This window comes from Kwoniella shandongensis, chromosome 4 (assembly GCF_008629635.2).
Source record: "Kwoniella shandongensis chromosome 4, complete sequence".
In the NCBI taxonomy this organism is placed as follows: Eukaryota; Fungi; Basidiomycota; class Tremellomycetes; order Tremellales; family Cryptococcaceae; genus Kwoniella; species Kwoniella shandongensis.
Window position 1 is genome coordinate 87,927 of NC_089290.1, and position 25,745 is coordinate 113,671.

A 25,745-nucleotide genomic window follows, 5' to 3' on the forward strand; every position below is an offset into this window, starting at 1 on the left:
AGTGCTATTAGGTGCGATACGTATCCGATTCACTCTACTAACTCTCTTCTAGCCTTTCTCATCACTGCACTCGTTCACCATGCTATCGCTGTTGTATACTTGCTGAGTAGTTAGCGAAAGCCGTCATTTACGTACATGGTACATTTTATACTTTACATCTGTCCCTTGTTTTGTTGTTGGGTGAGTGAGTGAACGAGCTAGCTTTGTGAGCAATCAATCACTCGGCTTAGTCGCGTCTCCCATTGTAATTGTCATTTAACTTGGAACAAGAGATAGACAATAGAGATTAGTGATCGTCTCACGTTCATTACTCGTTATCACGTACACGTACAACCATATCATCTATTATCGACAACAATTTCTTTACTTGACACAAACCACTATCATCGACTTCACCTATACCGACAACGCTTCGATTGACGTTTCACGGAGAGATCGATAGTCAAGGACGGTCAAACGGTCACAGCGTCGCTCCGAGAAAGAACGTGGCGATCAGGCTAGACAATCACACAATCACTCACGGTTCACACACAAACACGCTCGTTCCCATCCTCCTTCTTCGAAACATCTAGCTCGTCTTCCACCGCGATCAAGAAGTGCTATCCTTATCTCCCATCGACTAGCTACTTGTTCGCCTCCCTGGAACTTCACGGACAATACAACAACCCCGACATACGACGCGACTCATCACAGCCCCCATGTCTCAACAGCCTCCTATCTCATACCTTTCCGTCTCACCAGAATCGCAATCGCAATCGCAATCGCCTCTGCACGATCAGCAACCAAAACTGACGCTCAATCGTTATATCCCTCAATCACCTCAACCAGCATCGCCACCGGAGACGCCTTCTCCTTCGTCTCCGAACAAACTCGTGCCTGCTCTTTCGACTACCACGTCCGTGATAGGTCCTGCCACGGGTGTTCATTCGACCAACAATAACGAGCCGAACATGCCTTCGCAACCTAAAGGTACACCTGACGGGTATTCTTACGCCTCCCCCGGAGAGAACGGAGTCGCTGCTCCTCCTCCACTCATTCGACACGATTCGTCTAGCTCAGTGGTCGCCGGTATGGGCATCAACTTCCCACCAGACTCCAACCCTCTTCCAGTAGAACTATCCTCCCCTACAAGAGAGGTTTCTCCACTCCCTTCTCCCTCCTTTCAGCCGCATCCTGTGGAAAAGTCGAGTTCACATGAGAGTGGAGCTCTTAGCAATGGTAACGGTGCAACATCAGCAGTAGGCGGCTATGGCATGGCCCAAAGTCTCTCAGCTGGATCAAGCACGGGCGGCTACGCGACCCAACAACCATCATTGGTGGCTTCATTGCACCCTTCCAACACTTCGCAATTCACGACACCAGGTAGACCTCGTACCGTCTCACCTCGAGTACCCGTCCCCAACGGCGCGAACGGAATCGGCAGCTTTGCCTCGTCGTCTCAGTTCGGTTATCCCTCAGGAGAACCAAGAGGAAGGGTGATCAGTCCGAACAAGATGGATGGGATGGGAGAGACAAGTCCGCCGGATTATCCACCAATCGGTGAAACCGCCTCTACGCTGCATAACAACAATAGCATTACGGGTTCCGGCGATAACCCATACGATCCACCACATTTACATGGCAATCCAGCTTGGTCAGCGAACGGTTATAACGGTTATGGAAACTTCCCATTAACAGGCAAAGAGTCGCATCTCGGCTCATCGCCAACTGTCCACCCTGTTCGAGTCCCGTTCAAAGATAGTGTGGGGTATTGGTTAGGGATGTATTTCTTCTTCAATCTGGGTTTGACCCTGTTCAACAAGGTCGTCCTCGTCAGCTTCCCTTTCCCATATGTGAGTCAGCTGCCTGACCTCTTGTAATGATAAAGTGTTTGCTGACGCTGAGACATACTAATCGACCAGACTTTGACCGGTCTTCATGCCCTGTCTGGTTGCGCCGGGACATATCTTGCCCTGGAACGAGGCGCATTTGTGAGTTGCCACGAAATCAAACTGTGAAGCATGGCTGACCGTCGCTCCGCAGACCCCCGCGCGACTGACACAAAAGGAGAACCTTACCCTCGCCGCATTCTCCGTCCTCTACACGATCAATATCGCCGTCAGCAATATCAGTTTGCAACTTGTCACAGTGCCGGTGAGTTGTTTGCGCAATGAGTCACCTTATTTCATACTGATTCTACGGTTGTTGTTGCGTAGTTCCACCAAGTTGTCCGAGCGTCCACACCACTATTCACCATTCTCATCTCTAGCATCTTCCTTCGAACGAGGTTCAACGCTATCCAGTTGATCTCATTATTACCGGTCGTGGCGGGAGTCGGTTTCGCGTGAGTGTCCGATTTTCATCGGGTCTGCCCGAAGATGCTAGGATACCTCAACTCATGAGATATGAAGCTGACGACATTTGTCATTGCAGAACATATGGCGATTATTACTTTACCGCTTGGGGATTGATCCTTACTCTTCTTGGAACTTTCCTTGCCGCGTTGAAAACGGTTGTGACAAATCTGATTCAGACCGGTTCAGGTGGCCGACTGAAGCTCGTGAGTGTTGTGTTATGACCACCATATGCTGCACGCTCTTCACAAGATCGAGGCTGATTCGCGACACGATCGTCTCGTAGCACCCACTCGATCTGCTCATGCGAATGTCACCATTGGCTTTCATCCAATGTGTCATCTGCGGATGGTACACTGGCGAGCTGGAACGAGTACGACGATACGGCGCAACACAAATGACGAGGTCGAAAGCGATCGCATTGTTGATCAATGGTGTGATTGCTTGCGGACTGAATATCGTCTCGTTCACGGCGAATAAGAAGGCGGGAGCATTGACAATGACTGTTTCGGCAAAGTGAGTGGGATCGTTCCGTATTAATCTCTGCGATGAAGGAGAACTTTCGTTATCCTGCGGCCTTTACTTCCGGTCATAGCTTGAGAAAAGACTATTAAGACGAATGCTGATCTTTACACATCTGCGCAGTTGTAAACAAGTCTTGACTATCGCGTTGTCAGTAGTGCTGTTCAACTACAACATCTCACCGACGAACGCGATTGGTATTTTGTTGACATTGATCGGTGGAGTGAGTACTTCGTCTCGTCTTTCCAACCCATCCCCCGCCCCTCACACCGTGCAACGCGACAGTGTCCACCTGTACTCAATACGCACAGTACTGATCTTTGCTACTCCCCTTAGGCATGGTATGGTTATGTCGAGTATCAAGAGAAGAAGAAGAAGACAAAGGTCCTGGATAGGACCTAAGGAAATATAGAACGGACAAGAAGATATGGATTGGGACTGGGACGTGGATTTGAAGACGGTAGAGCGTGTCGTGGCACACTGCAGCGCAGAGTGCGGTGCAATCGCGCAAGAGAAGATATAGAAGTTCCAAACACACCTTTCTGGGCAAACCATCCAGGCGAATATAGACAGTGTACTACAGATACAGTATTTAGGTGTTTCACTTTGATCAGATCAGATGATGGATCGATACCATACCATATCATATTTTCTTGGTTGAGCTTTGCGTGGCCATGATCGCGAGTGGTGGTGGTGGACTTTGCATAGTCGGAGTGGAAAGGGCAAGAGAACCTCAGATCGGTCATGCTCCAGAGTTTGAGCATGATAGCAGTTAGCTGACCTTTCGTCTCCGCAAATCACCATTGTCAATGACATTGTCCAGACGATGAGGTCAATCACGAATAAGTTTGCATGCAATACTATGGTCGGACACACCAAACTCGTCGAGCTCGTGTGCGCTCGCTCGCTCACTTCTTCTCCTCTGTATAACCCCTCGCTACACCACTCCTCCCTTCTTCTAACAAGCTAGGCTCGTCCATGCCCACTCTCATCTCGAGTCCTTTAAATTCTCTCGACGCGAGGAAATTGCTGCCGGCCGATTCGAGTTTGGCCAATGTGAAATTCTGATTACGAAGTGTCAAGTCTCGAGTCCCGTTCTCTATTCCTTCCACACCCGTATTGGAGGAGCTGGACGGGTTGGTGAATCGTTTGATTGTTCGCATCTTTCCTGTGATCAAGGAGAATTCGGGACCGACATCGTCTTCATCGTCATCGTCGTGGTCTGCGTCTTGGTCTCCCTCGTCTGTGTTCTTTGAGTTAAGTTTCATCTGTTCCGCATTATGTTCTTGTGCATCTAAGAGTGGAACGAAACGTCAGCACATCGCAACTTCGTATCTGGTTTTAGTGAACACGGCCCGACTCACTCTTCAACACCTCGCCTAGATCCAGCGTCCATTTCTCAGGCTGCCAAACGTGTTTCTCCCCTTGCAGTGCCAACTCCAATTCCCAGGGAGTGATGATAGGAGCCATAAAATCCTTAGATTGATCCACCACTCCACCTTCATTACATCCGACCAGGACAAAACACTCAATCTCTGAAAAGTTTGCCAATTTGGCGGGGTTCAGTCGTCCCACGCTTAGGGTGTATGATTTCTTCTTGTGCTTTGTTAGGTCGGAACGGAGTTGCGCGAGGAGAGGTTTGGAAGAGGCCAGGCCGATGTTGGATACGATCAGTCCGAATATGTCGGCATTGAGAGCTTGATGTAATGCGAACAAACGACGAGAGAGTAGACGGGAGGTGTTTCGGTGTAAGGCGGTGACGGTGGTATTTGTAGGAGAGTACAAGAAGAGCTGAACTCGACATACATTGATCAGTAAAGAGTGCGATACTAAGCGAGACGGGTGAAGGTCCTTGCTCACCGGATTCGACGCATGTGTCATTTGTAAATTCATACATGCTCTCCCTTCTTCACCAATATACCACAACACACAATCACCCATCTCCACACCTGCCGGCGGGTCGATCGATCTCAATGCGGGTGATTTGCCTTTACCCTTGTCAACGGGAGCTGTAGATGGACGTTGGATCGCTGCAAAAGCGATTGGGACAGTAGCGACCTTTGAAAATGTCTCGGTGATGTGATCTGTTTACAATCAGATCAGCCACGGTTCACTCGTGGTTGAGATGGAAGAGTCGCAAGTCAGCTTACCCGCTATCCAATCGTAGGCTACATCCCAGACCACCACGACGCCCTTCTTCCCTCCTCCAGCATCACTGAGCTCATCTGCGCTAGACTCCAAGAGCGACTTTGCAGCGTGCTCAACATCCAATTTCCGTCGGGGGAAGACGTAGTGAACAGGCAAAGCGTCGGTCCTACACGCATAAAAGTGCACGAATTAGCTAAGGTGTGGCCTAATGTAGACTGGATTGAGGAGATCTATCTAGACGTACGGTGTGAGACAGGCGTGGCCGTAGTGGACCAAGAAGTCGGCGGGGAGATGCAAACAGCTCAGAATATCGGGACAGCAGCTGGAGGGGCAGGTTACCAATCAGTGTCCACTCCACAATCATGCAAAGCTGTTCAAGCGGGTTTCGAAGTCGTTTGATTTGAGGATGAGATTGAGAAAGGAAGTAAGGAAAGAGCAGCCTTGGGACAGAGTGCAGACAGTGAATACTCACTTTCCATAAGTACTGTCTGCAAGGACGTATGCCTGTGCACCTGTGTGTTGTATCCGAGTTTGGATGGCCCGATATACCGATACCGAGGAAGGGAGCAACTCGTCGGGAAACTGTAGTCCGATCTATCGTACGAAGGCATGAGCTTGAGTCAGCTCATCTCAAGACCATCTAGCCGAAGCTACCTGACACCAGTACCGTAGTAAACGTACCGTCTTATAACCCCCTTCTAGGATCTTCTCAATAGTCCCTTCTACCTCGAATGCCTCTTCGATACTCATCCCTTCTGCTCCATCACCCATTGATGATGGACCAGCTTGGGCATTGTGCAATACCTCGTCAAGTTCAGGATGTTGCAGAGCGTGTTCGGCAGGAGTCGAGAAGAGGTCGGACATGATGGCGGATCAGAACCAGCTACAGCCGTTCGGAGGTATTTCGCGTGCCGGGATTGGTTCGGATGATCCGTGTGTGTGTTGTCGCTCAGTAGACAGTTTGAGTGATGTGCAAACAAATCGAAGCGTATTGGATCATCAACTTTTGTCACTCGCTCGTTCGGCTCGCTCCTTGCGTCAACATTTTGATCCCACTAACAGTGGAGGTCGTCCGGATAGTTTGCCACCTATGCTAATCATATTATTGGGAAATCAATCGTTGACGGGAAATGGTACACGAGATACATATTGATACAGCATCGGCTGCTTCACTTAGAGCATACAACAGGTTGACACATGTGACCATTATACGCATTACAACATGATAGGCTGACCCGCTCACTTCCTCACCAATTTCCCCCCGCCCTTGCCCTCGTCCCCACTTTCGTACCTCATCTCATCCTCCTTCTCCCAACCCTCATCCTCTTCATCTTTCATCCCCACCAGACCATCGTCATCCACCCACTCTCCGTCCCCATCTCTGATATACCCTTTCCTCCCCTTCTTTCCCGAACCCGAGATTGATGTCAGTGACGAAGATGACTTTCGTTTTTTCTCGAGTTTCACCAATTGATTGGCGGTCGCGTTGAGAGCTTTGACTTTGCAGACTTCGACCTGGATACCGGCAGACAACAGAACGTCGATCCAGACCTACACACATCATTCCACAGTAGATCAGCGCCTGGTTCGAAATCAGTGAAACCTGGTGTAATCACCTTCTGAGTTTCTGACAAACTATCTCCAGGACCTTTGACCTCGACGAATCTAGCTTCTTTGGTCTCGTAGTTCCAAACACTGTCAAGAGAATCAACACTGAAACTTCTAGTTATATATACTTCTCCGCAAACTCACATGAGATCCGGTACTCCGCTCACACGATGTCTGTACTCCTCTGCCAACATCCTGCAGACACCACTTAATCCCGCGCCACCAAGACATTCCAGCAATTCTTCCAGATCTTCAGCCCCGTATTCCCAATTCACTCCGACGGCCCATGTCCCTCTTGGTCTCTCCCGAGAATCAGTCTCCCTCAACATCTCTAGAGCAGTTTTGGTCTTGCTCATTGCCTCGAGTCGAGCTTCAATCAGGTCCAATCGAGAAGGGGCAAAAGTGTCTTCGCCCAGATCGAGTGGTGCAGTTTGATATGGCGTCTCGAAGGCTCCAGGAAGTGGATGGAAAAGTACAGGCCACATGAGAAGGGTGAACAACGTTGTCAGGATGGATGACTCGGAGTGATACCTGTGACATTATCAGCTTCATCCGTAGATCGTTAAAACGTCGTCGCGACATACCCCTTGTAACCCTTCTTTTCCCACCACTCCAGTACCCAACCTTCCACAGTTACTTCTCCTTCTTTGCCAACCCACACACTCTTCCCGACCTGTTGCATGCCACCACGCGCAATTTCTTCATCGCCCATTCCTGGACTCGCTTCACGCTCTCCCCTAACGCTGTCCGATCGTGCACGGAAGCGTGGCTGACCGGCATTCTCCGCTACTCGAGGTGCAGAAAGTTCTCGTATTTCACATTTGTTCAGAGAAGCGTATGAGATGTGTCGTTCATCAGCAGGCAGATTGAGTTTGTTCTCCAGTCGCGTGAGACGTCGGGATAGAGCTGGCCGATAGACTATTTCATGTTCAGCTTGCGAACCGAGGACAAAGGCACGGGAAGCTTACTGAGATGTGTATCTTCGTCCAGCAGTCCGTCTATACAGACCTGCGTAGCTTCTCGCAACTTCTCCTCTTTCTCTTCCGGGCTCGCGTTGTAATGGTTCATCAGAACCAGCGCCAGTCGATCGTACCATGCACTGCATGAGATTGTCAGCTTTCAATATCGGCAATTGACGAGGACAACTCACCCTCGTCTACTTCGTCGCCATCTCCGTTGTGCCAGAAGCGCTTTGAGCACCATACATTCGTTATCGTACTCATGCAATATTCCCAAAGCAGTTGCACCCTATTTCATAAATTCAGCTTCATATCTACCTTCTCGTATAACACAAAACTTACCTTGTATACAATTCTGGTCAATACGTGGCCTATCAAGCACATTCGATGTCAGCCTTTCCTCCCCATTACAGGTCTCAGACGTAAAAAAAAAAGGTGGACTTACCTGTCTTGAACCTATCTCCTACCAATCCTCCCTCTTCTTTGGCGCTATCAACTGCCGCTCCCTTGCTCCCTTCCACCAGATCCGTCCATATCACCCAGACCCCCTCCCATACCCTCTTCACGATCTTCGCACCTTCCGTACGGCCCAACATTGGTTTACTAACTCCAAATCCAGGTAGCGGGTTCTTCCTCTGTTCTACCCATGTCTCTCCTAACGCATCACTGACCAGCGCCTCCCATCCGACTGCTCTTTCCCATTTGAGCAACTCCTCTCGATCGTTCCATATTCGAGATCGTGTAGGTGACCCATATTCTGGATATCGCCGTTTGTGCGAAGTGACAAGGATAGAGGGTAGCATGAGCGATGCACCTCCAGACGTAAGTGGTGGTGTACGGGAGAAGATCAAGTTGACTCGAGCGATGAGAGCGTGCAGTTCGGGGGTTAGTTGGACCGCTGAATGGCCGAGATGGGGCAGAAGCTGGTTGACCAGCAGACTTTCCGATGTCAACTTAGGACCGGGTGAAAAGGGAAGAATCATCTGTCGTCCATTGCCGTTGTCCGTCGCCTTCCCTTTCCCCTTCACAGGAGTAAAACTCAGAACTGTTTGCTTCTTCGCCATTCCTCGAAGCGCTGTCATTGTCGATTCTCGGTTTGATAACGCTGAAAGCGGTATCTTCTTCGCTCTGGCTATTTTCCGTAGATCGTCCGCCATGATACAGGACATGAGCTCGTCCAATGTGAGCTGTTTCTCATCGCGAGCAAGTGAAGTGATAGGCGGTGGAGCTCGCGGCACGAGCGAGAAATCTTCGTCATAAATCGTGTTGATTGCGGAAGTGGTCGATCGCGAAGAAGATGAGGTGGATGAACCCCCCGAAACCGATCGTGATTGTGAAAGTGCTACCGGTGGAGGTGTATCGATTCTTTGCCCATCTTCATCCAGCTCCACTCTTCCAACCTTGGCTGCCCAAAGACTCTCCCGTAATGCCTCTGCAAGATCAGGATCCGCCTTCTCTTCCTCTACAGTCAACCCGGTTGGAAGTGTTGCCCATGGCTTCAGACTTGAGCTGGACCGTTGCTTCCCTTTGACTTTGGACGATGAAGGTGTGGGATATGATTTGGTGGGTGCGAGGGGAGTGAGAGGAGGTCTGCTGAAGGTCGATTCGGTCGGCGGTTCGTAAGGTGGTTCGGCATCGAGTAGATCTTGCGGTATCGGTAGTGAACGAGATAGAGCTCGCATGGCACGCTTGACACCTTCCTCCCCGAGTTCGGAAGAGTAGGCATTGACCAGGGATGAAAAGGGATGTATCTTGCAAGGTCGTCGCAGGAGCAATCTCGTGAGAAGGTAATGCGGCTCGTCTGCGGCATGTCAGCGTTGGTAGACAAATTCACGCAGGACCAAGCAGCTTACAAGGAAGAGCAAGGATGTACCGCAAGATCCACATCTCCCGGGGAGTGAACAGATGCGATTCGGAATCAAGGACAGTAGTGATCATTTCTGCGATACCGTCACCTTTAATGAGATGGTCACTTTCTCAAGCAGACACCACGTAAAGGGAAAACGCTTACCATCAAACAGCTTCACATACATCGATATCCTGCCTTCATCCTCCTTAACATACACCTCTGTCGCCTTTCCCTTTCCCTTCCTACTCGGACTCGGTCCAGCTTGACTACTGCCATCGCCGAACTGGAATTGTCTTTCCGTTTCATCGGGAGACGGCGTGGGACTCGGTGTGAGCAGGAATTTACCGGAAGAGTTGAGAGGTGGGAGGGTGAAAGACGGAGGCGGCGGTGAAGAATTCATGGCGGACGGCCGGTCTCCCTAAGGTAGTTGAGAGGAAGAGGGAAGAGGCGGTCGATCACTGCAAGGCCGCAGTCTATTATACAAGCATCAAGATGGTCTGATATGGAGGTTGCCGTTACCGTTACAGTGGAAGAAGAAAGCAAAAAGCAAAAAGTGGTTGAGTGGACGCGCCGGTCATCATCCATTATCCGACGCGGAATAACATAAGCAGGAATGTACCTGATAACATCTGTATACATGGGTATCAGGCTCACATTCTCATGCACTCTGCCGTCCACCAATCCCGATTTCAACATTCGACAGATTGGTTCGCAATGTGTCATATTCTCAACAACACCTCTCGATCACTTACTCCCACTTACACTTCTACTCTTTCAGTCCACCTTAGATACACGATCGTCATGTTCCGTGCTTCTCGAGTCCTCCTGAGTGCCCTCAAGTGAGTCCGACAACTATACAATTGAACCCATACCCTCTCCCTTCATCCATGTGATCGCAACTATCAACCACGCTCAATCGACCGAATGCGCTTCGCTTCTCTTCTTTGGTGTAGATCACTGACATGTACACCCATTGCAGACCCATCAAAACCACAACCGGAATAACAGGACTCGAAGTCCATCCCGATCCTCTCCCCGCTTTGAAATCAATCTACTCTTCCACCCTCTCTTCCCTCTCTTCACTTCCCCCTACATCAGTCTATCGACAAGCTACCGAGGCTCTCACCAAACATCGATTGTCGGTCGTCGAGAAGAGTGGAGACGATGTCGCTCAGGTAGAAGGAGAGTTTGGTAAGATTGTAGAGCTTTTGTTGGATGAGGCAAAGACAGAAGAAGGGTTGGTTGCAAAGATGACAGAGTGGAAGTCGTGAGTTTGAGTCTCTCTACACTTTATCTCATTCGTCGAGGAATCGATGTTATCTTGTTGCTGATGTTTCGCTTGGCTCTCATTCAGCTGGGAGAACCTCGAACAAGCACCCGAACCTGGACAATGGCGATACTTTGAGCCTACAAGTGACTAGACTCTTCTCAAGGGGATAGATGATGAAAGACACAGACCATGCATGTTGGTTCATCTTTGGGGTTGATATCGTCCTCGTCAGCGGAAAAATTTTGAATCGCTCGGCTCGACACATTGTATTCGGGACTAGATTCGTGTCCTCGGTGGTCGAAACCGCCATCGAGATCAACTTACTGACCAGTTTTCATGTTTGTCGATTATACACTGACCATACAGACACTACGCGATTACAGTACAAGCTATATATCCATCTCCCTTAACGGCTCCACCCTTTACAGCAAACTCATCTAACATACAACTACTGATCGCTGGTGTCCCAATCGGCCAAGTCTATCTCGGAACATTCCTATCATCTATATATCTGACGTTAAACTGCTTCCCCTGTGTGTTCCTCACATTCAAGGTCAAATCATCCGCCAATCTCGCTCTAAAGTCAACATGTCCACCATCATCATCCGACGTATCCGATCGAGGGGTATCAGGTTCACTCTCACTTGTTGGGGTCTCACTATCCGAGGTGGGGGGTTCGTCCTCTGATGCGGATGTATTAGGTTCAGAGTCGGATCCAGATTCTGTTGATGAGTCTGGAGGTTTTGGATCGTCAGGTTTAGTAGGATCGGTAGGACGAGAAGATTTTTTGTCGGAATTGGAATTGGGAGGTGAAGTATCGGACGTCGACCTTTCTGGATCGTCATTCCCACGACCTGAACGTCCACGACGATCACGATCCGATGATTCGTCGCCATCGCGATCGCTTGACCGTGATCCAGATTCGGGTTTCCCGCCGCGATCACCTCTTGTACTACTAGGTCTGGAGGAGTTTTGAGTTCGATTGGAGGAGGCAGAAGAAGGGAGAGAACCGATGATGAGAAAGGCAAAGACGATGACGAGGATCACGAGTGCCTCGCAGATTGCTTTCTCGACGTATATCGTCATTTTGTACGATGGACGATCCACACAACGTTACAAGATTGGAATACTCGAGCAGAGAAAGGGGTGATCAGGAAGTGGGCGAGATGGTGATCACCGGTGCTTTTATGCGCACCAATATAAGTAAGAGGTATATTTGACAATACCAATCCGGCGAGGTATATGTGTGCAGGTATATCAGAGTGCTGGGCTTCTTGGTATCACGTTGACTTGCAACTTCAGGGTATGCGATCGAGGATTATGGCAACAACAATAACAAAGACAATGATAACAACAATGACAATGCGGTGTGATGGACTCTCCTTCGTGTCCACTCAGATGTCAACGAGCTTGATCAGCATGTGGAGGGGCTACACTTGAAAGGAAAGACATAGGTGACTCCTTTCACGAAACATATAAAGGGGTCGGGGACGTCCCACATCCTTGGTCAATCCTTCAAGATACACGAGACACGGACTGGCGCAGTAGTCGGCACGTGTGTATTCTGTCCCACCAGCTGCCAAATGGGATGTTTCATGTCATGCAAGAATGTTTACAGTGTGGTTGGTAGCAATCATGAAGAAGAGAGAAACGACGATCATGAGATCTTGGCCTACACCAGTCAAAGCATCGACGTCAGTCCTCCGCTTTACATCTGTTTCAAGGGGTCGAACCGTCATGAAATGATAGTCAACTCACGTTACTGAAATCCATCTCGGGATGAGCCTTTTTAAACTTCTCCAACATCTCCATCTTTTTCAATTCGTCCGAAGTAGGTTTCCCCATCGCTTTCTGTTTGTTATCGAACATCATCTTCTCGACCATTCCTCGGGTCTCGCCGTCTAGATCTGAGAGTTTGGAGTTTTCAGGTTGGATTTTGGTGGTGTCGATTTTCGGGTGGTGCGTTAGGACGTGCGGCCACCATTGATGAGATTGGATGTGAGCGCTGCGCAGGATGAGTTTGCATCAGCAAGAGTTCCGCTTGCGTTGTATCGTCAGTAGAAATAAGGACTGCACTTACGAAACTTTCTCAAGTTCTATTGAGAGGACACCGTCCTCTACGAACGAACAATGAAGCGTTAGAACGAAGTCGGATACAGATAGTCACGAAACGGTCTGCTATACGTACCAATCGTCCATGAAGAGTCATCCTTTGCAATCTCGTTGAACAGCTCTCCATCAAGTATCGGTTCAGGCGATGATTTCAGTTGCACCTGAGTCATTGTGTCAGAACGTAAATGCTACGGATTGGTAGTGAAACTACCCCGACCCACCTTGAGCGTCGTTTTCTGGATCACAACATTGAGGTCTTTGCCTCTTGTTCCCTTCGGTAACGGGACAGTCACAGTCACAGTGGCAAGGTCCTGAGTCCAGCTGTACGGAAGAGCTATCGTGAAGTCAGTCAAACAGCGGGCTGTTTGAGTTGTAGGCAAGTAGCATACCTGCTTGCTCCTGTCTCTCCCTCTCTCGCTCCTTTGCGTCGACGGCATCTCGTTCCTCCTTTGACAGGTCGTCGTAGGGTTTGGTGGTAGTAAGCTCGGACATGGTGTAGGCGGGTCAAGTAATGGCTTCTCCTTGTTCCCAGTCGTTAGGTGGTCGGCAGTACTATAAGACCGTAATGTATGCTGGATCAAGTACGACTTCGCGATTCAGTATGTCGAGAGAGAGCAAATACGCAAGTCAGAAAGTTGGAATTGAGACGAAGCACCCTCCACTCTTCTCAAACATTGACGGGATCAAATTTAGTGCGATCGAGTGAGTGGATTGGTTATGGTGGAAAGAAACACAGGAGTGACAGAGAGGAAAGAGAGCACTTTCCAATGTTGATCAATTGACTTTGCCACCTATCTCCCATCTATAATATACACTTGATATAGGCGACTTATCTGAGCTATAGAGTGTTCGATCGACTATCATTGCCAAGTTTGCCTGGGACGGAAATCAACGTCTGTTTAGACGCGGCGTGATCGCCAACTCGTCATGTCTACACCTACACCTGTCTTACAGACAGATTGGAACGACTTCAACGTATGTGCATCCCATCGCTCTACCCCTGTGTCCCCTTTCTTTCTACCATCATATCCATCGACGACTTTTCCGTCCCCAGATCACAGTAGAAGGAATGAGAGCTAACGTCAACTTCCTGCTCCTTCCCTCCCCCTCAACAGTATTTTCTATACACATACCTCGCGCGACAGACGATCCCCACTCTCCGACAATTCGCAGACAAGATTTACGAGCTTGGGAAGTCTTACGTCCCTCTACGTAGTCAAGAACGAAAAGCCGATGTTGTAGCAAAGTGAGTTTGGCTCACCTTGTCTTGCGGAAGAGGTAACTCACTGACCTTTGACTAGAATTCAACACGCTTTTCAAGAAATGAAGGCTAAAAACGATCTTCCTACTTATGCTCGAGTGAGACAGAGCTGTGAGATAATCGGTACACCTGCGCGGTATCCCACGTACACGTATCAAGCTCCTCCCCCAACATTTGGTGGTGTACCTGCGGCGGCATCTAGCAGTTCCAGTGAGCCCGTTCTTGCCTGATTCCCTAATGAGGGATGGAAGGCTGACGATATCTCGATATACTAGGTCATCATGTCCCTCGACCCGCTGTACCTGCTACAACGGCTTCGAATGGCTATGGACACGCATACACCGCCGCGTCTGGATCATCACGTCCAGCTTCGGGCTATTCCAGCTCTTCCTATCAACGTGAGTGTGATCTCTATATACATGAGACATAGGCTTCCCTTACTTACGATTATTACAGGTCCAGCAGCAGTGATGCAGGACTGGAAAGCGAACCCGTCATGGAAGCCGATCAAGGCTTTAACCAACATGGAGATGTTACCGGACATATCTGCGAGTGAGAACTCGCATGTTCGAAGGGAGAGACGGACAAATTTCAGCATACCGAACGACGTGATAGAGAAGCTCAACTATACAAGGTGAGTGTCAATATCTACCTTTACCACCATGGGTGTATGTTGATGGGCAAATTCGAATTCAGAGCAAATCCTGGTTCACATCCTCGATATGCCATCCGACTATTCTGCACCTCGTCGGACTATTATCGCCCCTCCGGTATGCCTGTCCAACCTGGACAAGGTTTGGTATCAAATCGCAATATACCGATAGAATACCCATCGAATCCTGATGTCTCGGTTGACAACTACAACTTGTCATTCAAGGAGAAAGGGTTAAGAGGGAAAGCGGGTAGTGCACCACCGTTCGATTTGGAAAAGGGACCAAATGGATTGTCGAGAGTACCTGGGAGGATGATCAACGTCATCTTTGGTCATTCAGGACCGACCGTGGGGAAGAAGAAGGAGTTTTCAAAGCGATTCTTCTACCAAATCGTCTTCGCCGAGTTGACGAGTAAGGAGGAGTTGCTGAGTCGACTGAATAAATTGGAACCGACGAGTGCTGAAGAATCATTGAAAGAATGTGAGTCAGCCTGCTCGAGTGGACGATTGGTATCGGCACTGATGTCGGGTCTGATGGTAGCACAAAGAAGACTGGAAGAGGACGACGATATCGTTGTGGGAACTTCAATGATGTCCTTGAAAGACCCAGTACGTCTATCGCTTGTGTACATAGCTACCAAGCTGATTTCCTTTGTCCGCTCAGCTTTCCTACATGAGAATAGCTAGGCCAGTCCGATCTTCGAAATGTACACACATACAATGCTTCGATGCCCAGTGGTGGATCGAGAGCAATGCTCAACATCCACAATGGCTGTGTCCGCACTGTAGTAGGGAGTTGAAATTCCCAGATCTGATAGTAGACGGGTACGTGACATCGTCTGTCGAGTGTCCGATGATACGCTGACAGTTGTACAGCTACGTGATGTCGATATTAGATGCCGTGCCCGAGGAGGTTGAGGAAGTCGTTCTGGAGCCAAGCGGGGAGTGGCACAGCGAGGACAACAAATACGGGACCGACACTTGGTTAGCGAAACACGGAATTCAACCGACGACGGATACCAAGCCTGACGTCGATACACCTCGTCAAACAAGTGTAGCTTCGCCCTCTGACGAGGCTTCGAGTAACAAGCGGAAGATCGTGGAAGTTCTGTTATCGGATAGTGAGGACGAGGATAGCGAGCAACCCCTCGCAAAAATCAACGGTTCGCACTCGGTCCCACCCCCAGCACCGGTCGCTACTCCGAAACTGCCCCCACCAACCTTCTCCGTCAACGCCACCGCATCTTCCAGTCGTACACCTTCTGTGCAGCCCTCGAACGCTGTCATTGATCTGACCCTCTCCGACTCGGAAGACGATGATGAGGAATCAAGTGGACCTACCACTTCACAACCGGCATATTTTCACCTGCCGGGCGCCGTATCCGCGACTCGAAACGCCGTCGAGTCGCATCGTCCTCCGATGAATATGAAGACTAGTAGTGGTCATATTCATCAGGGAGATTCGGCAGCCCGGTCACTCAGCGGCTTATTGAACGGTAGCAGCGGGACCGGTCCAAACACACATTGGACTCCGTATTCCAACGGTCCATCGATAAACAACCAATGGAGAGAACCTCCATATCCATCTCCGCGACCGTCATCCGCAGTGAGCTCGAGTACGGGTCAAGGAATGAATAAGCGACCGAGAGCAGATGATTGGATGGATGGTCCTCGTGCGTGAACCTTTATATTTCGCACGAAAATCATGTTGTATGCATTAGATCTGATCGTTGTTTCTTTTTTCTACCCTTACAGGTCAACAAGACCCTGCATCGAACGGGTCTTCGTTACAACGCCCATCAGATCCAACGAGATCCACATCCGCTACCAATACCAACAATGGCTTTGCGGGCTACTCCAGTCCACTAGCACGGACATTTGTGGATGCGGCGTTACCGCGACAGAGCTCGTATGGACATTCGTCGCCTGCTGGACCGAGCATCGCGAGCATCGATTCGTACTCCCCTCGTTCAGGAGTGGAACGACCGTCAGCGCGTCTCGTTAGGTCGCCTCTATCGTCGCCTGGCTTGCCGGTTGCGGGCGCAAGGAGTCCGGTCGCGCTTCCTACGGCGGGTGCTTCGTCCACGACGCCCAAGCCATCGGACGCAATCCCCCTAATTCAACATGGCGAGGGCACAAGGGCGATTCCTACTGGCACCGATACGAATCAGAGAGAAAGCCAATCCACTTCCCCTGGTCAATCTATCACTCCAACCCTACCTTCTGTCCAATCAGCTGGTCCTGCACCATCCATCGCACCACACGAACCTAGTCTTCCAGATCTGCCAACCCCGATGACCACCAGTGATGCCAATCCCGTACCGTCGTCTGTATTACAACCCGCAACTGTCCCTAGTGGAGGAGATCAAGCATCTCAAACTCCAAATCAGACTCAGCCCAAAGAGAGCGCACTTGCGCGAATCGAACTCGAAGGAGGAGGTGAAGAACCTATGATCTTGGATGAAGATGAGACGGAAGATGAAGAAGGAGCTGAAAAGTCTTCAGATCTGGGGTTAGGTTTAGAAGAAGTAGAGGACGAGTTTTGGGATGGAGTTTTGAGTGGAGAGTTGGTCTTGTAGGACATTAGTCCGTGGTCCGATGAGTGAGACGAGTGAGGGGTGTTTGTATTGTACGTGAGATGGATGAGGAAAAATGGATCGAGCGATATGGGTGAAAGAGTTGTATGTTATAGTACTAGTTCTAGGCTATACGGGATTATATATCAAGGATGTATAGTGAATGGTAATAGATCAATTACAATTCTCGTCTAACGAGTCTGTTCACTGATGCCCAGTTGATTGCGAGTGGAATGTAATGCATTCACTTGGTGTCGATCTTTCATCGCGTCAGTGGGATAGTAGCGCCATGGTCAGGTCTACTGCCCTCCCTTCGTTCCTCGTGGTGCTTGCTAGCTTTGCTACGCGATTAGTCAGATCGTCATATTGCCGGGTGTACGAATCACTGTATACACATGACATATGCATGACATAGTACACATCTGATCGGATAAATACCAAGACATGGTGAAAGGACGTTCCGTCAATCCTCTCCACCTTTCCGCATACTCTAGCTGAGACCTCTGCAAAGCCACTCCCACGGATGAGCCCAGTGATCGGAAACCACGTCTCATCCAATACGCATTGCCTCATTACACTTTTCGCACTTCCATCCCATCAGGCGGTCTGATCGGTGTCGTCTCTATAGAGTTCGATTACGGGTTAGCCCCCATCCATGCCCCTCGAATATCGAGTTCTCGGTCACTCCTCGGCCCAACTGCTCGATCAAACAAACTCACCCTTTCCAATATTGTTCCAGTCTGTAGATAATGTCGTCCCTCCACTTTCTGTAAACGACTTGATCATCGCCCGTTTCGTATCGTCATCTGCCCCTGAGTAGATCTGCGAGAAGAACTTTTGTAATGCTGCGTCGCCTCCTCCGTTCTGATGGGCAAGGGCGAAAGCGAAAACGGACGGACATCAGCATGAGTATGTGTGCAAGGGACGAGAGGGGGGTGGAGAGGAGAAGATGTCCTGATGGGTCAAGTTGGAAGACGAGTTTGCTCGAGTGGGAAGGAGGAATCGAAGAAGTCTTATCGAACACGCACGGGATCTTTCGTCTGGTCACCCTCCTCCAATTCGTCATCTACGACTTTATCCCAGTTCTTCTTCTTCGAGCTGTTGCCAGTTTTGATCGTGTCCTTCGTGGTAGATGATTGCGGTAAGGCGTCAATCTCAGTAGAGGGCTTAGAAGTAGACGACGATGCTTCTGGATGAGCAGCGGTAGTGGGAGGCGGGGCGAGAGGGGCCGATGTTGAGGGCTGAGATGGGTCGGAGAGGAGTGTTGGCCAATTAGCAGATGATACTTTGGCAAGTTTGAGCTCAATCTAAGGTACGTTGTAAGCTCAATCCACGATGCCATGTCGCTTGATCATGCAAGGTGCGCTTTCAAGGACAGGACGCGAGGGGAGCGAGCTCACCTTGGTGGACAAGACTCGGATCGTACTTCTTTCTGGGACAATATGGGACCATAACGGCTCGAGAGAGATACGTTTCGTCTCTGACTCGTCATTGAGAGGTGGAAGATCAATTATAGCCTATAATAAATAACACACCGTTGATCAGCACATATGCGCACGGATAGGACTGTAGGTGAGAGGGTAGTCTGATAGAAGAAAAAAACACCTCGGTGGGTGGGATGATTCCGGAGCAACACTTACAGCTTGTGGTTGGAAGTCCACTTTCACTCTATCTTTGATCTCAGGTCCTCCATATCCCTTGACATACACCGCGACGATGAGCTGCTCGGGTGTTTGGTAGAAATCGTACCTACAAGGTTGATCGTCTCAGCTCCGTTGATAGTTGAGACGTGTGTAGCTAAGGACTGTCTGTAGCTGACTCACCTAGGAATGGGGATATCGTTGGTGGTAGTTGACATACTGCCTTGCGTTGCACTGTGATATGATATTGGATAAGTGGTGATAGAGTATGAAAGATACACGATACAACGCGGAATATGCTGGCAATGTTGAAACTGGACCAGACGAGTGGAGGCGAACGAAGCGCAAGCGCAGGCAAGTGAAACAGCAGGCAGCAAAGTGGCACAAATCCATCCAGCTCTTTCATTCAATGATCAATTGATTCTCGCTTGGAATGCATTGACAGTAAGTCACAATCCCTCTTCAGGTGTCTGAAAAGGGGGACAAGGTCTTTCCCTGCTCATAATCAGTCATAAGTCATATGTACATGTCATCACCGTCGTAACGATTCATCAACAATTCAGTACCCCTTCTCACACCTTCAATACTTGTCCTCTAAAGCGGTCACTAATAGGCCCCAAACTACCATTTCCTTCACAGACGGACCAACCTTCTTGTCTTCTCCCTTCGTTTCCCTTTCCGTTCCATCTCCTCTGTGTGTTGACTGGGCTGTGGACGGTTTTGCAGGACGTGTCGTGCCTGATTTCATTGAGGAGTTCCGAGTCATGGGATCACCTTGTGTGGACGGATGTGAAGATTCTCGTTGTTGAGAATGAGAATTGTTCTCTCCCCTGCCACTAGTCCATAACATTGGTCTCTCACCAATGACCTCTTGGATGTACTCTGCATGATCACATGGCGCCGAGGATCGTCGCTCCGCCGTAGTGGTGGCTGTGGGTGTGGGTGTGGGTGGCGTACAAGCAGGTAAGTCCTCAGAATCGAGTTTCGGGGCGGGAATTTGACACCACTCCATCGTGATGTGCTATAGTCAATTGATAGACGTGACCTTATGGGTCTATGTGTGATGTAAGAAGTTGATGTGTAAGAACAGTGAAGAAAAGCACCAGCACCGACGGGCATACAGTATTGAGCTCTTGCCAGGATGTCCTACTCTTTGCCTTTCAAGGTTCATGCCGTTGACTGGAGTGACATTACCCTACAGTCGTCCTTTCATCATAGTCAAACACCATCACCGTCTTCCTGCGACGAGAAGACATTCCCCATGCAGAAAGGATCAGCTCTGCCACTGATTTGTCCATCGTCACCTTGTACAACATAGTTTGTCAACTTCTGCAGCATATCCAGCGCCGAAAGGACAAGGAGGGATAGCACTGCATGACGATAAGTACTACGAGATCAAGATAAATCCATGATCGCCTCCCCTTTCATCGTCCAAGCACGATTCAGTCAAATCGCTAAACACCACTTGCCCATCCTCGCTCCTCACAGGTCTTTCCGAATACAGTGGGGCACGTCCAAATCTCGAACTCCCCCTCAGTATCTGAAGAAAGGCTTGACATGCCAATCTGCGTTTATTGCTTCTTCCTCGTCTTGGACCCTGTTTGCTCTCGCTCTGCTTCGTTTCATGTGATTGGATATCGTCCGAAACGGTCGTCGTGCTCGGGCTGTGAGTGTGAATGTCAGTGAGAGAGATAAATTTCTTGAGCTGATGATGCCGGCTCAGGCTAGATCTGTCACTGGTCATGATGGTTGGTCCGCCACTAGTGATCCGATCGATGTACTGCACATAGTCGATACTATCATCTACGTATCCGGTAGAGGAGGTCGAGATCGCAGTAGCATGAATAGAGGTCGAAATGGTATGAACCCCTTCGGAATTCAGTTTAGCAACCACACGTCTCATTGTCCTCTCACTGTACTACAACGGCTTCGTAGGCAAGTACGTGTTAGTATGTCTGCGAATGTGACTGTAATGAGAACATATTCGTAAAATCATTCCACAATGTCTTCTAACAGATAGACCAGCGAGATATACCCTGCGACAAGTGGTCGTGTTGTCCCTTTCATGGAATCAGTATCTCGATCCTCTTCAACGTTTCACCGATAACCTCAAGCATGAAAGGACGGCACTGCATATCAACAATGATCCGTGTATATATGTATATCCCAACCAACACCGTATGTGACAGATATCCTACCTGATACAATCTCGTATAAATCCGAACCCGAAGAACAAAATCCCTTGTTTGTATAATAATGCTGTATGTATGCTATAATTGAACGAAAACACAAAGCTAGAGAGAGAGAGACAAAGTCCTCGTTATATGAAATCGTTACGGAACTATATCGTCAATGCCAATACTGCCGAGAAGATCGACGCTGTAAACACAGATCCCACTATTCTTTTCCCATCTATTCTGGGCATACCCCAGCTCTTCGCTCCTTTACTCGTGTTTCCTCCCTTGCCTTGAGAAGTATCTCCGTTACTAGTTTGCAAAGCCTGCGCATCAACCGTCGCTGATCCGCTTCCGATGACTGAAGTAGCGTATTCCGTCTGGACATCTTGCTTTGCTGTAGATGCCGTCAATGCGTCCTGTGTCATGAAGACGATGGCGATGCTGGGCGCTTTGACGGGAACAACACATGATCCGTCAGTGCAAGTGATGGTGACAGTCTCTTGAGTGCCGGCCAGTCTGCCATCCGAGGCGAAAGAGTAACCAAGTGTCTGGTTGGCCCAAGTGATATCGTACTGTTCCGAGACGGTTGGTGCTCGGAAATACCTGACATAGACTTCTGTGGCTCCGAGTGTGGCTCCACTAAGGGTGATGGTAGTCGAAAGATCGTTGGCACCCGTCGCGTCGTCGATGTAGTTGAACAAGACCACTCGAGAAGGAGCATCGTTCTCGTACACCGCGTAAGCGGGATGGAAGATGGCGTTGGCGTCAACATCGGTGCTGGGAGTCATGTCGACAACTCGAGACACGTTTGATTGACCGAAAGCCTCCGAGATGAGGAGAGTTGAGTAGTAGACTGATCCGGTGGTCCATTGCTTGGTAGTCGATTGGTTCGAAGGAGGAGGGGTGAAGGGCTAATAGCGCACAAACATATCAGACCTGGCAAAGACTTCCATGTGAATAAATCAACTCACGTTATAGTAAACGTTCTGTCCACCGACGTGCATGAGAGCAGCAGAGAAATTACCGTAGGCCATTTGAAGGGCATAGTCGGTCATCCTGATGAGTCGCGATGGTTAGCGTAAGCTAAGGGATGATTGACGCGTGACGTGCACTCACCACATGGCGGCACCGAAACTATCACTCAAACCTGGGAAACCACCACAACTTGCGGTGTTCGTCTCCAACATAATCATCTCCTTGCCGGCTGCTTGCACGGTTGCGGCGTTGCCAAGGTAAGGCGAGACCAGGGACTGAGCGCTGGTGTGGTTCAAAAAGTCGGCGAAGATATCTTGAGCCTGAATGACGTTGCCGTTGATCTGACAATTGTTGGTAGGATAATGTTGAACGGCTACAGCGGCAAGGTGGTCGACATTGGCGGTCAACCATCCGGCGTTGAGCACATCGTCCATTTCGAAACCGATAACATCGCAGCAGACCGAGGGACCTAGGAATGCAACAGAGTTTGACAATGAACCGTCGGATAAAACGGATTGTGTCATTTTGTTGAATTCGGAAACATAGTCGGTGACACCGTACCCTGCAGCTCGTTTATTGTGATCCACGTACAGATCCGGTTCGTTGCCTACGCTCAATCCTCGCAGACTGCTTCCGAGGATTTGCTGGGCATAAGTGGCAGCGATGGGTACGTTGCCTGTCGGTGTGTCCACAGTGGATTCGTTGAACGCGAGACCGAAGAACCATTCGGCGCCGACCAGGGATGTCACATTCGCCATTAGGTAGAAGAGTTCTGGCGAATAGTTGATAACAGGTGTGTCGGTCTAAGAAACAAGCAATACATCAGGGAAGTGTCCTTGACACAAGAGAGGCTTCCTACTCACCACACCCGCGGAGACCTTGATCTTATCCAAGACGGCATTGTCCTCCAGACCATCGGTAAAGATGGTGCTGTCTTCCTGACTGTTTCCTCCAACCCTAATGAGAGGTCCAGCGCCCGCTCTCGTTTGAATGTTGGCCATGTAATTGAGGAAAGGGACTTTGAGATTTCTGGAACTACTGCCCATCAGGGAATTGGCCACCGACAACTCGATCGAGAATCCCAAAAAGTTTCCCTTCTGCTCGATGGATAATTGCTTCCCAGAATCGAAGACAGATTGTGAGTCGGGTGGCAAGGCGAGATTCAGAGTCGTGACGGGTGTCCCGGGAGGTGCGGGAGGCACGAGCGTTAATGGATCATAAGCGGCAAGACCTGTGTACGCAGCGCTCGAGGCGGCGGATGCTGAAGTGGCGGTGGGGGTCGATCCGCCAGTGTAAAGTGTCAACGACTGAGCCGACGCGGTGGATATCAGGAAGAGAGATGTGAGTAACGATAATGGGTGAAGGAGACGAGGGCGTGTTGATGGGGAAGTGGAAGAAGACGAGGCGGCGGAATGTATTTGTCGAGGCATACTGATGGTTGGGTACGTGCGAGAGCGCGCACTTGCGGCGTTGGAAGAAGTGTCAACGAATCTGTGTGCTCAGTTATAACGATACCACGGGACGTGATCGTTGAGTACAAAGGAGAACGTCGCGTAAGATTCCGAAGAGACGATTATAGAGGGATGTGTTCGAAGATTGATTCGATCCACAGATGTGTCAAAGGAGATGATTAACAAACGAAACCAAACGCGATTGACTGGTTATGACAGTCTCGGTCCAGATACGACCCGCCTTGTATTGTCTATTGATTCGCCGCCCGGGTGTGTTATGGCTGCGCACAATGTGATGAGGCGAAAAGACGATGACGTTGTGTACCCTTGACGCGGAATGGAAGGATGGCCAAGATGCAATGGCAAATGACAAGTTGATTGTTGACTGATGTAGATGTATCACGTCAAGTGATAATTTAATTCGTTTGGAAAATGTGACTGTGACGACGGTTCGAGCGTCGTTCTGTTCGATTGAGAGAGATCTGAGCGGTGGCAGAGTACGTCAAACAGGTCAAGCTGCGTAATCCAAAGGGTGGGGGGTGGGGGGAGCTAAAGGGTAGTGTGGATACCGTTCCAGTGATTTGGTGTGATCGGGAGTGACGGTTGTTTCAGAGTTGACACGAACGGATGCTTGGTAGATGATATCAAAGGCGTGTTTAAAAGAGAGTGAGATGTGTGGATAACAGAGAAATAACAAGTCGACGATAGAGAGGTAGATAGCAAACAATCGAAAAATGTATGTAGTGTGAATACCGACAGCGAGAGCCGAAACGAGTCCCAAGCCCAAGTGTAGTGACGATGGTGGTAAACCAAGATAACGCAACCGAAAACAAAACAACCCAGCGTACCGAGAGAGAGAGAGCAGGATCCAAAATGCACAAGTAAGGTTCATTATGTTTCTGCTCTTCCTTGCTCTTCCTCTTGTTCTGCACATCATCCCATCATCCCAATCATCCCATCATCTGACGCGTACAGCTCGCACGCCCCGATCACAGTCACCCAAAAATCCCAAACAGCTTATTTCCAGGCCAAAGACCCTGAATATCATTTCCCCTTTTTTCCCTTCCTTCCGTTTTCCACGGGCGGGGCAAAAACAAAACAGGAACGACGGCGCAGCTTTTGTTTACGCGCACATACTGCGGTTCCAGGCTTCGAGAAGAGACGTGGTCGCTAGAATGATACACCACACTGTATGCTCAATATGGTAGCTTACCGGAAAGGCGTTTGGTGGACCCTGCATGTTGTGTTTGGGTATTTTGGGTCGCACGACATACACAGACACCGATTGCATGGTTATTCCAACAATAATAATCATCGCAAATGATCGAGGCGGAGGAGCTATTTTGGGGTTTGGGGCATTAGCAGTGCCTCACCGTAGTAAACAGATTTCAAGACACGCAGATAATGAGAATGATGTTGCGACGCGTCAAAGCCAGCTAGTACTCCGTATATTTTCCCCAGAATGGCTGCGATTCGACGAAGGATGCATCTGATCAGTGTGCTCCAGGAAGTTGTGGCTGCGTGAAATCGGACTGGGACAGTTGCTGCGGTGAAAGAGAAACTCACCAGCAGCATCTACAGTAAGTGCGGAGGGAGATTATGCGCTTGGGGGCACCGTATGAAATGAACATATTAATGGAAGCGGTCATTTCGCTAGCCATGCAAAGCGCCTTCCCATCGCGAGTGAAGGTCGTGTATGTGCTGGTCTCTTGATGCAAAAGATAGCTCTGACGTGTGCATATCACTGTACGGCGGATGACTTCCTTGATGCTCGCGTCAGAAGTTGGTCTCCCTACGTCTCAGTCAGGGAACATGCTATAGATCCCCCCATAGTTCGGGGCCACATACTGGTGAATCGACTGCCTCGAGCGCATGCCACGAAATCACAATGTCAAGCAATAGCAAGGCAATCTGACTTTCAGATGGGTCTACAGGCCGCAACGTGCACTCCACACCCCGTTTTGGTGGTAGAGACCTCTTTCTAGACAAGCAATCCTATCGACGACGTCGATCAGACCTCTTGGACTGATATGGACGACCCGTTCGACGTATTCAAGAAGGCTCCGGACAAGCGGTCAGTCACCCCACAGATCCCCCTTCCGGATAATTCGTTCCGGCAGTGCCATATGATCCCATGATGAAACTCCGCGAAACGCCGTGTGCCACGTCCGAATCTATCCGATAATTCCGCCATGAGCCCGTTTTTACCGCG

The 25,745-nt window shown here is 49.6% G+C and overlaps 11 protein-coding genes across 11 annotated transcripts; 3 read left to right on the plus strand and 8 right to left on the minus strand.

Annotated features, from left to right (window-relative positions):
* Window positions 1-698: 698 nt before the first annotated feature.
* CI109_102064 (uncharacterized protein) lies at window positions 699-3,257 on the plus strand (the record flags this gene model as incomplete). The annotated part of the gene is made up of 8 exons (XM_032007647.1): window positions 699-1,832; window positions 1,902-1,970; window positions 2,023-2,133; window positions 2,196-2,323; window positions 2,413-2,539; window positions 2,620-2,849; window positions 2,979-3,078; window positions 3,192-3,257. The coding sequence occupies 8 exons, from the start codon at window positions 699-701 to the stop codon at window positions 3,255-3,257; spliced, it is 1,965 nt and encodes a 654-aa protein (XP_031858085.1).
* Window positions 3,258-3,763: 506 nt separating this feature from the next.
* Window positions 3,764-5,867, minus strand: CI109_102065 (diphthamide biosynthesis protein 2; the record flags this gene model as incomplete). The annotated part of the gene is made up of 7 exons (XM_032007646.1): window positions 3,764-4,149; window positions 4,220-4,646; window positions 4,716-4,939; window positions 5,006-5,169; window positions 5,248-5,325; window positions 5,476-5,597; window positions 5,685-5,867. 7 exons carry the CDS (start codon window positions 5,865-5,867, stop codon window positions 3,764-3,766), a joined length of 1,584 nt encoding a protein of 527 aa, XP_031858084.1.
* Window positions 5,868-6,242: 375 nt separating this feature from the next.
* On the minus strand, window positions 6,243-9,819 carry CI109_102066 (uncharacterized protein; the record flags this gene model as incomplete). Its single annotated transcript, XM_065967081.1, has 10 exons — window positions 6,243-6,554; window positions 6,620-6,698; window positions 6,756-7,142; window positions 7,196-7,529; window positions 7,580-7,710; window positions 7,762-7,859; window positions 7,913-7,941; window positions 8,016-9,371; window positions 9,424-9,510; window positions 9,582-9,819. 10 exons carry the CDS (start codon window positions 9,817-9,819, stop codon window positions 6,243-6,245), a joined length of 3,051 nt encoding a protein of 1,016 aa, XP_065823153.1.
* Window positions 9,820-10,220: 401 nt separating this feature from the next.
* CI109_102067 (uncharacterized protein) lies at window positions 10,221-10,840 on the plus strand (the record flags this gene model as incomplete). Its single annotated transcript, XM_032007644.1, has 3 exons — window positions 10,221-10,258; window positions 10,399-10,686; window positions 10,774-10,840. The coding sequence occupies 3 exons, from the start codon at window positions 10,221-10,223 to the stop codon at window positions 10,838-10,840; spliced, it is 393 nt and encodes a 130-aa protein (XP_031858082.1).
* A 329-nt stretch (window positions 10,841-11,169) lies between these two features.
* On the minus strand, window positions 11,170-11,775 carry CI109_102068 (uncharacterized protein; the record flags this gene model as incomplete). The annotated part of the gene is made up of 1 exon (XM_032007643.1): window positions 11,170-11,775. One exon carries the CDS (start codon window positions 11,773-11,775, stop codon window positions 11,170-11,172), a length of 606 nt encoding a protein of 201 aa, XP_031858081.1.
* Window positions 11,776-12,438: 663 nt separating this feature from the next.
* CI109_102069 (uncharacterized protein) lies at window positions 12,439-13,293 on the minus strand (the record flags this gene model as incomplete). Its single annotated transcript, XM_032007642.2, has 5 exons — window positions 12,439-12,694; window positions 12,770-12,806; window positions 12,878-12,962; window positions 13,023-13,135; window positions 13,191-13,293. 5 exons carry the CDS (start codon window positions 13,291-13,293, stop codon window positions 12,439-12,441), a joined length of 594 nt encoding a protein of 197 aa, XP_031858080.2.
* A 435-nt stretch (window positions 13,294-13,728) lies between these two features.
* CI109_102070 (uncharacterized protein) lies at window positions 13,729-17,293 on the plus strand (the record flags this gene model as incomplete). Its single annotated transcript, XM_032007641.1, has 10 exons — window positions 13,729-13,776; window positions 13,947-14,047; window positions 14,103-14,272; window positions 14,338-14,460; window positions 14,519-14,696; window positions 14,759-15,195; window positions 15,256-15,323; window positions 15,379-15,539; window positions 15,591-16,387; window positions 16,470-17,293. The coding sequence occupies 10 exons, from the start codon at window positions 13,729-13,731 to the stop codon at window positions 17,291-17,293; spliced, it is 2,907 nt and encodes a 968-aa protein (XP_031858079.1).
* A 569-nt stretch (window positions 17,294-17,862) lies between these two features.
* Window positions 17,863-19,148, minus strand: CI109_102071 (uncharacterized protein; the record flags this gene model as incomplete). Its single annotated transcript, XM_032007640.1, has 6 exons — window positions 17,863-17,912; window positions 18,010-18,154; window positions 18,319-18,597; window positions 18,691-18,807; window positions 18,931-19,039; window positions 19,114-19,148. The coding sequence occupies 6 exons, from the start codon at window positions 19,146-19,148 to the stop codon at window positions 17,863-17,865; spliced, it is 735 nt and encodes a 244-aa protein (XP_031858078.1).
* Window positions 19,149-19,510: 362 nt separating this feature from the next.
* On the minus strand, window positions 19,511-19,942 carry CI109_102072 (uncharacterized protein; the record flags this gene model as incomplete). Its single annotated transcript, XM_032007639.1, has 1 exon — window positions 19,511-19,942. One exon carries the CDS (start codon window positions 19,940-19,942, stop codon window positions 19,511-19,513), a length of 432 nt encoding a protein of 143 aa, XP_031858077.1.
* A 375-nt stretch (window positions 19,943-20,317) lies between these two features.
* On the minus strand, window positions 20,318-20,833 carry CI109_102073 (uncharacterized protein; the record flags this gene model as incomplete). The annotated part of the gene is made up of 1 exon (XM_065967082.1): window positions 20,318-20,833. The coding sequence occupies one exon, from the start codon at window positions 20,831-20,833 to the stop codon at window positions 20,318-20,320; it is 516 nt and encodes a 171-aa protein (XP_065823154.1).
* Window positions 20,834-21,271: 438 nt separating this feature from the next.
* Window positions 21,272-23,512, minus strand: CI109_102074 (uncharacterized protein; the record flags this gene model as incomplete). Its single annotated transcript, XM_032007638.1, has 4 exons — window positions 21,272-22,018; window positions 22,079-22,163; window positions 22,224-22,885; window positions 22,946-23,512. The coding sequence occupies 4 exons, from the start codon at window positions 23,510-23,512 to the stop codon at window positions 21,272-21,274; spliced, it is 2,061 nt and encodes a 686-aa protein (XP_031858076.1).
* Between the last annotated feature and the right edge of the window lie 2,233 nt (window positions 23,513-25,745).